We start from the raw sequence: 14,951 nt of genomic DNA, 5'->3' as shown, positions 1-14,951 counted from the left end.
CGATGACCGAGAGTAAAGATGCAGAGGCACGCGATCTTGTAGCTGACCCCGCTGACGATTCATCGATTAAAATTGATTCTTATGCTCTGAAAAATGCATTGAATTGTACATTTGAGAATCTATTAACAATGGATGCAAATTATATGCTCATGCTACGTTTACATATCGGCTGATTGAGTGAACAAAACAGGACTCGACGTGTGGGACATGATATAAGCGAGTTGGTAGAAATGAGACAAATATCGATTCTTGAATCCAATCATGATTCTGAATCGAGCTGAATTTTTACGTGCCTCGTGAATACCACTTTGAAGGAAGGCAACCATTTTATGGATTTACTGGTCCCTGACATAGGAATGTGGAATTCCCAAATTCCTATCACTAGCTTAGTACCACTCGTGGGAAAACGTACTGTACCATTGATTTGACTTGTACACTTTCTGTGAACGCCTTCCTTGAAATGTCGTTTTTTTCCCATCGTGTTTTATTGTTAATTAATGTAAGGACTCTCGCCCGTCTTTCTCCGCAGAGCGTGAAGCGAGACCTCATTCTGACGCCCAAGGGCCTCTATATGATTGGCCGTGAGAAGGTGACGAAAGGCCCTGACAAAGGCCAGGTGCGCGAAGTCCTCAAGCGCCACATTGAGCTCAACAAGATTGAAGGCGTCTCGCTCAGGTGAGCTGTGGGCACACACATTACAAAGATCTCACGTATGGCCTACATAGTCCGTTGGTACAAGTGCTGTTCGCGAGCACCTATGAAGTCCAGCTCAGTGCACAATAGAGTGATCTGGACAGCACCATACCTGGTCTCCCCAATGCTGATGTTTATATAGCACATCAAGTACTCATTTATGAGTGAGCCGATCAATGGAAGGCCCCGGACTGGTCCTCATATCACTTGCCACTGATGTTATCTCTGGCGGGAACTCATACTCGCCAGGTTCATAGCAGTGTGCTAATCACTGCACCACCATGCACGTGCATGGGCCTATGCGTGTGAACGTAAAGACACACACAGATGCGTGCACATGAACGCATGCACGTGCACATGTACATGCATGGACACATGCACATTGACACAATCACACACATACACAGAAAGACAAAGAACCCCAATATTATAGCCTAAATAGACTTTTGGGGCAAATGCTGTTAGCGAGCAGCTATGAAGGTCAGCATGGGAAAAGAGGTGGTGGGTGGCCTGTGCCATGCCCAGCCACCTTTGTCTCCCAAGTGCCAATGTTTACACACCGCACCAGGTGCTCAATTGGGGCGACACATGCACACACACACACACGTACACATGTATGGGCCTGTGCATGTGGACATATATACGATTAGAACAGTTGGCTATGTACGTTGCGCTGGAAGTTCAACATACATACATGGTTGCCAATGCGCACAAGCATGCACACATATCTGCATATACGTGTGCAGATGAACGCACGTGTGCAAGCACAAACTTACAAGCAAACTTCAACAGCACACGGTGACGCACTCGTGTTCCTGCATCGACATTTGAACACTGCCAACGTACTTTTAGTGTTACAGGCTCGAGATTCTCATTATTCTCCCAATGCGTGGGTGCAACCCGCCAGCCATGCTTGCGTTTATTGGTGATATAAAGTTCACGGCATTGGACCAAAGGTGTTGTTCCTCAGGTGTTCAAAGGTCCTCCGTTAAAACAGTCACCGGTCATTTTACGTGACCATAAATTTTCAGCATGTGTGAGATTGTACATGGAGAGCCCTTTTGTTAGTCCACTGCTAGTCATGGGTGCTGTCTGACCGTACTTCACAACACTGGTGAATGCGGGAAGTACAGTACAACATTGGATTTTTCCACACTGAACTCTGCTGCCAAGCAGGTCGCACTCATCACACACAAAGTGCTCGCCACAAATTAACCACAATGCCTTGCTGATGATCCCATCAAGCAGCATAAACCCATCACGCGAACTCCGGTCATTCTCGAAGCGGTTTTTGGCTAGCCATCGAACAAAGACGGTCACCGCATCACGCGCTTTCAGATGCACTTCTGCGGCTGTCTGGAACGCTCTTCCGATATTAGGAAGCCACTTGAGCTATGCACTTTTAGATCTAGATTGAAAACTAATTTCTTTAGAACTGCTTTTTATGTTTAGTTTGTTGTCCTTCCCCCACATCTCCGATTAGCACGGTTGGCTACGTACGGTGCGAAAGAAGTTCAACATACATACATTTCCACAGTCCTATGACAACTTGTTTGTGCACTGTGGTCACCCACCTAAGCACTATTCAGGCTCAAACCTGCTTGGCATCTGAGGTCTGATGAGATCGGGTGTATATGCTGGGTGATTTAGTCATAGGAATGTAGGAGATTGTGACAACCAAAATTCATGGTGCTTTTTACTTGCAACATCCAATTAGGTGGCAGAGTGCTTGACTCAGAATTGGAAGGTTGCAAACTGAAATCCAAGTTGGGTGTCAACGCACAGAGACAATCGTCAAAATGATGTTGAGTTAAATGCGAAGTCATACTTGGTGCCAAGTCAGCAGTGGTTGTCCTTGGGGTCAGCTGCCTCTACCATATGAAACGTGGAATTTCCCCCACTGGATCAGGGCCATCGGGAGAGATGGGCGCTGCATTACACGCATTGGAGCGGGAGAACATTGAAACATACAACAGTGGTCACCTTTGCCGCTTCAAAATCTATTCCTGTTGCCATTCGCCACAATAATTGGGCCCCATTTCGAAAAACAGTTCTCTATGTGCCGTGTTACATTTCACTAGTACTGGGTATTGTCGTGTTCACAATTAGCCTGAGTGCTTACTGTAAACACCATAACAGTTCCCAAAGCACATGGTATCAGGAAATGAACAACTCTATTGCTAAAGCGGTAAATGGCTGTGCATTTATTTGTTAATGATTTGGTTTCCCCCGCTGCTCTGTAGCTTATTGCTCCCCATCTCGGTTGGCTTTTGTGCCAGGTTCCATTCACCTCCCTAAATAATTTAGATCCCCGACCCGGGGGACCCCCTATGGACAGAAGAATCCTAAAGAGCCATCCCTGGCATCAAAGGGGGCTCGCGGAAAGCAAAGAATTCTATGGAGGAGGCATTATGAGGTCCAAATTACTCTTGTGTGCACGTCACTCCGCTGTTCTGTAACGCAGCACCCTACAAGACGACTTCTTCATCGTCCACGAGGCGGAGTACGACAGCCTGCTGGAGTCCATGTTCAAGACCGAGTTCCTGAGCCTGCTCGTCAAGCGGTACGAGGAGCGGACTCAGCGCAAGCTGCACATGAAGTTCGCAAACAGGCAAGTGCATTTTCAGCTTTCACGTGCATTACCGATTAACCCCACCACACACAAACGCACTGCATCTCAAGAACGGTAGCTTCCTTTCCTCCCACTCCTTTTCCCACTTGGTCGAGCAATGACCAGGTGCACTTCGAGACTCTTGTGGGGTGGTGAATGTTTACCTTCAGGAGGTCACGACCAAGTTGGGTGTCATGGGTCACTAGACTCTGGTGAATGGCAAATGCAACACTGCTCAAACGTTTTTCTACCTGCCGAAGACTATGCAAGTTGTTGTGAACATTGCTCCTCCACATTCCTTCATTCGTGGACAGATCATATTGCCAACTGCCCAGTATCCTTATTCACTGACTGATCTGGACACCACTGGTACCAGCTCATGGCAAGTCTGCTTTGCTCCAATTCCTGAGCCCATCTCATTTCTATGCCATGCGGACAACACAACCCATTCACCTTGACCTCGCTTGCTAATGGACCCCACGGATGACACTTTGTCAGGATGATTTTAGTATATGTGAGCTCATCACAACCTGACCTGGAGAAAGCCTTGATGGATCATAGGCAGGTCTTTCTGAATATTTCAAGTCGGCACGGGTATTCATGCAAGGGGTCCATATGTCACTCCACACCTGCACACGCACCTACCACCGTTGATCTTTAGTTAAAATTAACATTTTTCAGGAGTGAAAAGTTTCACTACCATCCCCCCCACCCCCTAGTGATTTAATGAATTGTTGCAATTCAGGGTCATGATCAGGTTCAAGTCAAAGGCACCCTCTCTCTCTAGTGGCTGCAAACACATACACACATGACGAAAAACACATCATTTACACGTGATTCGATGCATCGTCGCACCTGTTAAAGTTTTGACCTTGCGGCATATTTTGTGTTTGCCGCAGCCTGGAGTTCAAGGTGAAGAAGGAGGGCTGGGGGGGGTGGCCAGGTGGTGGGGGCCCCCGTCAGGTCTCCTTCGTTCAGGGCCAGGGCGACGTGGCCGTGCTCAAGCCGAGCGGAAAGCAGTTCACCATCGCCATCGGACAGGGCCTGCCCAGCAACTCCCGTGAGTTCCCACAAAATTTGGGAGCAGTTTTCTTGGTTCTTTCGGTAAAGTGACGTAGAATGGAAATAATAAAATAATAAAAATAAACATAATAAAACAATTCTCACGACGTTTCGGCCACAACGCAAGCAGCCGTCCTCAGGTGAAGAACAGGTCTGTCCAGAAGACACAGTTTGAATGACAACCCCAGGCTTGGAGCGTCTTTTTAAATCCTTTATATTAAGTTCACTTGCTTGCTTGCTTGCGCGCTTACGACCGTGCAAATCTTTCGGTCGTTTTTTAACCCACTTCCCGTGATCCAATCGAGCTGACATTTTGCACACAGACTCGTTGTGCGTGACAATTTATTTTCGTGAACATTTTTTCCATAACTTTACACTTTTTAGGAAAAAAATATTATATTTAATTACCAATTGCTTAATGGTGGCAGGCAATCATCTGACCCATAGGTGGCAGCCATCTCAAGCCAGAGGACGAGAGGACTCTAGCCGCCACGCATATAAAGGATTTATAGTGAAAAACTTTGTTTTTACGGGGTAATTTTTTTAAGCTGGGTTGGAGGGGGGAAGAGAGCGCCTTGACAAAATAATTTGCATATCAAGAGGAATTTTGCATATTTATGGGAAATGCAGATATGCGATTGGTACTACTTACGAAACGTCGTGAGAATTATTTGATTATGTTTTATTTTTATTATTTTATTATTTCGATTCTACGTGACTTTACCGAAAGAACCAAGAAGATGAATCCCTGCAGTAACGAAAGCTTTACATCGAAATTTAGGAGCAGTTATTTGGGTTTTAGACTGAATAAGCCAATCAATGCAGTGTGTACTCCTTTTATTGAGTTGTCTGTCATTGATGGTTAACTTCATCCACATGAGTAGCACTGTAGCAGTGCAATGCTTTCATACTTGGAAGGTCATGAGGTCAAATTCCTGTTGGGGGCTCATTCGGCTTTTCATCTATACCACCCTTGACAGCTAGAGGAATATGGTATTTCCATCACTGGCTAAGAAATTAGCTGCCCAACACTTATTTGGGCGTGGAGCCGACGTACGTTAACGTGAATTAAACAAAAGTGCAATGGAGCGATGTGCAGCTACATCACGCGTGGGCCTGTATTTTCCTGCTTGTGTTGACCATCGCACTTGTCGGGTTTCTGCAGGACCCACCAGACGCGACGCACCATCCGGGAGGTCGCGACCCCAAAACAGGGCAACGGCCAGTCACGGAGGTGGTGCAGGCAGGGGGCGTGGCCAGGGCACCTCAAGAGGGCCCAATTCTGGTGAGTTCCTCCTTCACGATATGGAGCAAAGGAAGCTCCAGCATAAAAAACGGGTTTTGTTTGGGTTAGATTACGTAAATATAAATGTCGTCAAACCCGTTACCACCCGACACAGCCAATTGGTAAGGTTTGTCACGTAAACAAAAGGCGCCAATTAGTTACTACTTCAGCACACTGGTGTGTTGGAGAGTAAACCCGCAACATTTAGATTCGAGTACCATTTTTTATATTTATATTCAAGCGATATAAACCAAAAATACTTTATTATGGATATTGGTAGTGAAAGCCTACGTGTTCAACTGACTCGGCTCCAACAGTCGTCTATGACATTTGACCATTAAGTAAGTATAAGTGTGTAAATACCCCACTCGATTTTTAATGACCTACGTTCTTTTCAACAGGTGATTCAATATTGTGAAAGCGATGGATCTGTGTCATACAGAGCAGAGTGTTTAAATAGTTAATTCGTGTATTGAGATGTGTAGGAGATATCTTTATTGAAATTGAGATAATGTTATCTCAAAATTGTACACAATTCCAGTAAGGTATCTCAATTCATATTAAGGCTGCACAGCATTTCTTTCAGCTGGGAGACGCTTTTTTATATCACATCTCCAATATTCTGCATCGTAGCAAAGTGGTACCTTTACTGTTGGTCTGGATGTCCCACAGCATATTCGGTTGATAAGCTACCCACCCACTTGTGAATATGTACTCTATGCAACAGGGGAAATGCCACAGTTAGAGAACGCACTGTGTTCGGAAATTAGAACATCTTTTTTTTTCAGTACATTCACAAAACAGATAAAGTTTTGCTTCTAAAATATGATACACTTTAATTACATCTGACTTTATGTCAGTTCATAACATAACTTTAGCGTTGCTAGACTTAGATTACCAACTTCAGCTGACATCCACGGTGAGTGACATATAAACCAGTTCTCACCAACCTGCAGTAAGGTATTGTCAACAAACCCCCATGACCCACAGAATTTGGGTATGCCTTCATTTAGTAGAGGCTTGACAAATGCCTGTAAAATTATGATTGTTCTTATGTTCTTATGTGAATAATCACAATCCTTTGAATACTCATTGCCGCAATGGAGATGATTATAATGACTTCACATTAACCCACGAATCACGCACCAACCTCTTTTCCGTCATGCACCCACAGGACCACAATTCCGTCCTCCACAGCATCAGCATCAGCAGCAAGCGCCCATGACTCAGCAGAGGCAGAGCGTGGGGCCCCAGCGTGGAAACCCCAACCACCGGCAGTCCAGTGGCGACGCGCCATCCCTGCCCCGCCAGGGCGCCAGCACGCGCGCCCGTGTCGAGCCCTCGCGACAGGAACCCCAGGACCTGCCCTTCATGCGTGTCCCAGACAAAGGGGCTGCCGGGTGAGTCCATTCGGGACGATTTTTTTTCGTTTTTTCCTGAGTACCTTTGGTATTTGTGCCATTATTGTAGCGCAGTATTACGACAAAGGCGCTGTGTTTCACACATACGGGTTTTGTCTTGCAGGAGGTGCCAATGTGCATCGTGCCCTTTTATAAAAAAATTTATGCAGCAGATTAATTCCAAAAAAAGTGCACACAAAGCGAAACCGCTCGAGATAACCGTCTGCCGAGTAGCGCATACAGTATACACAGCAATGTTGTCCCACGTCCAACGGCATAGCCGCATGGAGTGAATTCAAATCGCATATAGCAGGTTTTGTGTAGAAATAGATTAGCCTATATACGTAAAATCACATAAACCGAACCCAGATAAAGCGAGGGGAACGTGGAATGACACGATATCTTTAACGTCCACTGTGAAGCAGACAGCATTTAGTATTGGTAAGTCAGTAGCTTACTGAAAAAATAGTGTGGCAATCTTAATTTTGGAGCTTTCGTGACTGCAGGAATTATTCTTTGGTTCTTTCGGTTAAGTCACGTCTAAAGATAAAAGAATAAATTAAATAATAGCATATTACGACGTTTCGATTGCCTGATGATGATTGCTTGTGTTGCAATCGAAACGTCGTAATATGCTATTATTTAATTTATTATTTTATCTTTAGACGTGACTTAACCGAAAGAACCAAATAATAGTGTGGCACCTGTGTTTTTTTTATTCACGGCAGCTGAATGTATGCCCAACATGCCAAGTTTCCAGCAACAAACAGCAATATTTAACATTTAATAGTTAAGAGTTAATACGTTTCTTGAATTGAGCAAGGCTATAAGAACTTGGCAAAAGAAACAATGGAAGGGCATTCCAAAGTCGAGCAATGCCAGGAAATAAGCAGAAAGGAAAGTGTTTTGACCATCTTGAACCCTTGGTGGAAATTCCACATTAACATGGCATGGTCAGGTTTTTCCACAAAAAAGTACTTGTTTTATCCACCACAGTGTGACGATGAGTTCAGTCGATCACCGACTGGGATTCAAAATTACGACCTGTTTATAAGTGAAGCGGTCTTCATAGTTAGTAACAACACAATGGTAAATGTAAACGCACACAATTGCCTGCAATTGAAGAGACCCATAAATAATGCCGGACATAATGGTTCATCTACAGGGCATAGCAATCATGCCTAGCTCACAGCATCTGTACGACGTAAAAAAAAGTGTTTTCCTTAACTAATGAATGTGTGCTTTCACTCGAAGAATAATCCATTGTATTATGTTATCTTAGGCATGGTGGTTGGTGTGGGATAGAGGTTAATTTAGCCATGGATAATATCCCACAGGAATCAGCACTGATAATGGAACACATCCTCGGTTTTTAAATGTTTTAAGCGTTCGTGTGTTTCAATAAAATCCAATTAAATTGCCATTTTTTTTTACATGCAATTGTTTTTTCCCGAAAAGTTTGGCAAAAAAGCAATTTACAGGTATGGGCCACAGTTGCCATTGTATTGGAAATCTATACACCTTAAATTGAGCAGATGTTACAAGTACAGTCTGTGAGTTTTGGCTTTCAGTGAATACAGATGTTGTAATTACTGGACAAGTTACGGCTCTGAAATCAGGATATGAACCAATCTTCCCTCTTGGGCTGCCTTAGCTTCATGTAAAACATCATTCTGCAGCACATTTATACAGTTGCGGTCTAAACTTGTAACCGGCCGTAATTTGCCTCTAAATAGCTCCACTATTATAGTGTGGCTTGCCAGTACCTGCCTTTTATTAATATGGTAATGCATGCATGCAACACATAATTTCACAACTGTACCATCTTCATCATCACCATCTTTATATACATTTACGTACACTTCCTCTGAGGCTTCCGCACTATTATAGAGTCATTTCATCATGGAAGTGCCGGTAAAATATTCTTACGTTGGTCCATATTTATTTCTCTTCCATTATCCCCAAGTAACGAGTCTCAATGAATGGAGTGGATTTCCCAAGTCAGATGAGAGTAAAATTAGCATTGGGGTGATGCTCATCTCCATTAACGGTAGTGTGCCAGTCGAGGAAATTCCTTGTTCTTATGGCTATGGATAATATTTTCATATTACAATGACTTATTGGCTTCCCACACAGTGGTGCTCATTTTTATCAACAAAAGACTCATGATGGGTGCAATACATTTATCTGGTATTTTAACTCACGTGCTGTCCTAATTGTCATTGTCAACTAGCCAGAGGTGAACACCTGCCCTGACTCTACACAACATTGCATTAATGAGATCACGTCCCTTGATATGGCTGAAAATTGAGTGCTGCCCTCCCTCATGCACGGCAGACTGCAGAGACGGCTGTCTCAGGAGCGCAAGCCACCCCCGGGCGCCGGCCGCCCCAAGCCTGCGCCCAAGCCCAAGCCGCGAGTGCCCCAATGCCGTGCCCTCTACCCTTATGATGCACAAGACACGGACGAGCTGAGCTTCAATGCCAATGAGGTCATCGACGTCCTGCGGGAGGGTAGGTGACACATGCACCGCCGAGACAGAGTGACTATCGTGCCGTTCTTCCATCAGCCCAGGTGTCTGAGCAGTGCCGATGCATGCCGTACTTGCCTTCGGTTCCCTAACTTGTGCTGTAATGCTCTCCTACTTTTACATTAGCGTTCCTTGCAAGCTGGTGGTGATGTGGATCGTCGGTTGACATGCGGTTATTTTTGTGTGTTTAGATTGTTTTCCTTCCCCCCGCTCCTTTGATTAGCACGGTTGGCTACGTACGGTGCGAAAGAAGCTCAACATACATACATTTGTACCCTCTCTACCTGCTAGTCTCGTACGCTGGCTGACGATGTGTTTTTTTCTCTCTCTCTCTGCCTTGCCAAAATCTGTGGTGCTGATTCAGTAGTTGAGAGGCCTGATTAATATTTTTGGGCCTTTTGGAAGCAGGCCTAGTCTATTCAGTGGGACCTACATTGGCTATTGTAGACTAAAGGAATGTAGCACTCAATGTAATCTCCATGATCAGTTGTACTTACCAGAGCCTTGAAAAAGAACTGAATTCCATAGTCTGCAGTGACAGCTTGGCCTCGATTTGTAAACAGAGGCTTCTCCCCATGGTTTTGTATTAATCGTGTGATGGTTACCAACGTGTGCCTGGTCCTCACATTGCACTATATCCCTTCAGTTAGAGCCAGTGAAGGTGTTAGAGTGCGTAAGTGGTGTTGCTGTCTCTTACTGGCATTTATGCCATGTTCATTTCCTACTAGTCCAGAATGCCAACTATGTATTACGAGTAATTAAAAAATGGCATTTGGGATCATTAAAAAAAATTCAGTTGACAGTTTGAGAAATTGCAAAAACAACGCAACAATTTCTTTAAATACTTTCCGAAACATAAACTGCTGCTTCTACATTTATATCCACAATGAAGTGCCATCTCACCGAGATTCATAACAGGCCTCGGTGGGTAAGGAAATGCAGGGGTGTGTCTAGAGACATCACACACAGGTCTTAGCCCAAGCAGGCCCAACAGTGCACATGCTTTTCTTTCCAAGGTGACTTGAAACATGCTACCATGGGGAGCTTTTTCACTCCACGCCATTACGGGAAGCATAAACGCTGCCTGGCGTGGACAAGGCATGAGTGATGTATGACAATAGCGGATATGTTTCCCGCCTGACATGTTTGCTTCGTCATAGGGAAAAGGGCAGGAGTGCAAAAGGGCCCTGTTAAGTTTGCACCGTGCACATTTAGGCCCACTACATTCTTGTACCATTCAAAAAGCTGTAGCAGGGGAAACACCTATTGATAAATGTCTGAATAGTGGCCATGGTCTGGAGTATTTTAGAATGTTGTTCACATGTAGTGATGCCCACTCTCCTATTTGAGCTGGCATTGTGAAATTTTGGCGGTGAAAATGTCTCGTGGGTAATTATAACAACTGTCTGCACAATGTCACTAAAATAAAATAATAATTCTCAATGCTAATTGGTAAATTACGCAAAAGTCATTATCAATGAAGTTCCCGGGAGGATTTCGATTCTACTTTCCACCATGAAACTACATTTTCCAAAAGAAGCATGGCTCATGCCCGCTGTGCTGCAATGCTTTAATGCCGCTGTGTATAATTAAACTACAGTGACAAAAAAATTAAGATGAGTTTTCTTTTTATAGGTAAATATGTTCACGTGATGGCGAAGAAGGGCAATTGATTCAAACATGTCACTGTGTTGAATATATCTACTGTAGTCGGCAAGTAATGATTATTGACCCCCAGTGATTCGATGAATTGTCACGATTAAGGGAATCAATGTTTGTTGTCTCGATTGCTCTGTGCCTCGTTTTGTTTTCTAATTGTATGCATGGATGCATGCATGCATCATGATTGGATTTCATGTATCATGAGGCTTAGAATAGATTATAATCAATACATTGATGCATTGTCACATGCCCATTATAGTATACGTCTGTGTCTACACTAATGAAGACACCGTACTTGATAATTTATGGACAATATTATTTATGAGAATAGGTTTTCCCCTTTTTGTCTAGCAACAAAACAGGTGTTAAGATGTTAAAACCCCAAATTGAAACTTTTACAAGGAATCATGTCTGCATTAATCACAATACTTGTGGTCAGAATGCAAACAAAAAACATACTCTGATAATATATGAATTGTCTTTGAAACTGATTGGTTCACACCAGAGACAGCTTTCTTTTGAGCCTCGTTTCAAAGCGGTGTTAGACCAGAGGACGCCAAAAGGCGTGTTATTATTTATGTATTATTCGTAATTGTACGTGAAAGTTATATGATATTAATTGCAGTGTATTCTTAGAACTTGCGAGATTGTTATCAGTATTGGTCAGCGTTATAACCTAAACGTATTGAATCCTAGGCAAACAAGGGTTCTCTACTTGATGGATTACTGTGCAAGCAAAGTGGATGGTAGTGTACAGACGCCATTTTAAACTGCATTTTAAGTACAGACATTTGAGTTTATATTTTCAGTCAAGTACATCAAATTGACATTGTTAAAGCTTAAATGTACGTTCAGTGTGTTTACACAAAGGTATGTACACTACACTCACAACCTGCCCTGTAGTAGAACTCCTCTTATCCGTGAAAATATGGGTGGGGTGAACATTTGTGAATCCTGTTATCTGCTGTGTTATCCGAACATTTACTCCACTTATCTGTAAAAAAAACTGCAGATAATCTGTGAATTTGCTTAGCAACGTCACTTTTTTGAGAAAATAAGACGGCGTTCTGCAATTGGAGAAAACATCGATAATAAAAAGAATAGGGCATGGATAATAATACATTTTTAGACCCTATAGCTCCCATGGCTAATAGGATTCGCAGGTAAATAGGGTTGCTGATACGATTTCTGTTACCATTACATTTGTACAATTCTATAATTGTTACTGCCGTTAACATCTACAGATGTTTCTGTAAATCTGTACTTACTCTTGCATTAATTCCTCCGTGTGATCATCAGACACAATACCGGCTTATGAAAAAGTGATGGAAATTAACTGAATGATGGTCAATAATTATTTATCACACAAGAAAGGAAGTGTGACCTATGGACCATCAAAGCATGGGTTGAATTTTTTAGTGTGGCTACCTGATTAAATGATAAAAAAAAAATTACTTATTAACGTTCTATAAGAACAGTACAGTACATTGTCTCCTTAATCCTGTTACTTGAAATAGCATCAGTATTCAGGCTGCATTGTAGGATAGAGGGTATAGAGGAGAACCCCGTTGTGAGATCACTCTCATTATAGACTTGCTCGTTTCAGTATAATCTCTCTGCATCTGACTTATGTGCGAATCCCTTTAAATCAACTCTTCTTTTGATTTGTAGATTGCTGAAGGATAGGGTACTCTTTCAATCGAATCCATCTACCGTTCAATTCGCAACTTTAATCTATTGTTCCATAATTGAAGATGCGGAATTGAAACTGAATAAGCAAGACTGTCAACTGTGACTGGAAGGTCTACAGGCATAGCTGTGGCAGGAAACATGTCCTGCCAAGTGTTAATGCAACAAAAATGATCACTTGTGTGTGGATTGGGATACGTTTCCAGTTTTTTGGTTAATCCCCACAAAAAAATGATGAATGGAGCTCGCTATGAAATTTCGCACGAGCCAAAAAAAAACTTTCGGATTGATACGAAAATTACATCGTAGATAGTGACATCACTTCCACAGTGTCACCTCCATGCTTATGCCACCGAAAGTACTGCCAATTGATGATATGTAAAGTCACTTTAGCTTAAATTATTGAAATATGTATTTACATCTAATTATTGTTTTACTGGTGGAACTTACAAATTTAAATCACATTTTTTAAAAATAAATTTTAAATGATTAAATTAGTGCATGAACAAAGATGATTCAAATGTAAGTAATAATAACAAAACTGGAATTGGGCTTAAATATACATAAATCTGATATCAGACAAACTTAGTCCACAACAGTTGGCCGACAATTTTTGGGTTTCCAGCTAACTTGATTTTCAAGAAGTGTACTTTCTTCGATGGAAAATTGGTTATGAAAAAAAATGTATCCTGCTCATGAACAGGATACAATATATACCTCATATTTTGTTGAATACATTTATTTAGGATGGCAGTGAATAATTTTCAAAGCCTTATAAGCTACACGTGACAGATTACATCCAATTACAGAGGGTTGTAATCAGAACACGACAGTACTGTAAAAACAATGTGCTGTGCTAATCACAGCAGTGACTATTTGACAAACAATTCAAAAATTTTAAATGGATACTTACTCAACCTATTCAAATACATACAATGTGCTCATCACAGCAGTGGCTATTTGACAAACAATTCAAATTTAGAAAATGGTAATTTACTCAACATATTCAAATACATTTTATATCGAATATAAGCCCAGTTATTTATCTTATTTCTTAATGGAAACCAGTGTGTCAGCTAGTGCTGGATGATACATAGAATCCTATTAATGGATTAAGAAGCAAATAACTTAGAAATGTGATACCTATCAGTGTCCTTGGTATTGTACTGATAATGGCATTGCTTAAGAAGCAATGGCATTGCTTAAGCAGCAACACCTTGGTAATGCCAAATTCCAAATTATCCAATCTCTGGCTATGGACAATGATTTAGTATTGGGCAATGCCTTGCCATATGGCAATACCTTTGTAATAAGCAGGACCTTAGTTTTAGACATCATTTGGCATGAGAAAAAACCTTGGAACAAGGACTGGGCAATAGATAGATGACCATTCTAACCATGTGCTCACTGAGACGAGAAGCCTCGCTTAAGTGAGTCCTCGGTTTAAAGTCCAGCAAAACAGTAAACAATGTCCTATACAGTACTGTTTTGAGGTACAGTATTGTGTAATACCTTAAAATTCCCTATACGGTATGGCATAGTATATTGTCATGTAGGCGTTAGTAAAGTATTGTGATCCTGGTCTAGTCAAGCTAATGGACCGGCAATTTTATATACACCGTGGAGTATCATTTCCAATATAGTGATGCAGGCTTCACACAGTGCCTGCACGTGTCACAACGTCTGCTTTAGTAATACCGGATGAAATATGATCACCTTAATGTCTCAGACTGTGTGAAACATGACATTTAAACTAGTGTCAATGTGGTGTGTGTGTGTAAGAGAAAATTTCAACATTACAGTGCAAATGATCGACATGTTTTAAATATTGTAGTCAAATCCAAACAGAATGTGAAGAAATAATAAACTTCGCAGGGATTCAATTAATGCTAGCAGTTTTGGCATTCATCTGTTCTTCCTCTGGTTAAAAAAAAAGTTCCTTTAATAATTAATTCTCTGTTTTTAATCATTGATATATAAATAATTGTATGTATATTATTTATAGTTGGTTTCATTTAC

General features: G+C 42.1%; 1 protein-coding gene across 1 annotated transcript in view; it reads left to right on the top strand.

Moving 5' to 3' along the window:
• Nucleotides 1–14,951, top strand: part of LOC144954614 (unconventional myosin-Ie-like) — a 112,093-nt gene that overhangs the window by 92,804 nt on the left and 4,338 nt on the right. The window contains exons 22-27 of the mRNA XM_078885074.1: nucleotides 530–675; nucleotides 3,158–3,304; nucleotides 4,204–4,364; nucleotides 5,532–5,651; nucleotides 6,826–7,051; nucleotides 9,389–9,564. Of these exons, the coding sequence (XP_078741200.1) occupies nucleotides 530–675; nucleotides 3,158–3,304; nucleotides 4,204–4,364; nucleotides 5,532–5,651; nucleotides 6,826–7,051; nucleotides 9,389–9,564 (976 nt within the window). The remainder of the gene's footprint in view (nucleotides 1–529; nucleotides 676–3,157; nucleotides 3,305–4,203; nucleotides 4,365–5,531; nucleotides 5,652–6,825; nucleotides 7,052–9,388; nucleotides 9,565–14,951) is intronic.

The sequence above is a fragment of the Lampetra fluviatilis genome, chromosome 3 (genome assembly GCF_964198595.1).
Source record: "Lampetra fluviatilis chromosome 3, kcLamFluv1.1, whole genome shotgun sequence".
Taxonomy (NCBI): Eukaryota; Metazoa; Chordata; class Hyperoartia; order Petromyzontiformes; family Petromyzontidae; genus Lampetra; species Lampetra fluviatilis.
Note: the sequence above shows the minus strand (reverse complement) of the source record. Positions and strands in the feature narration are given on the sequence as shown.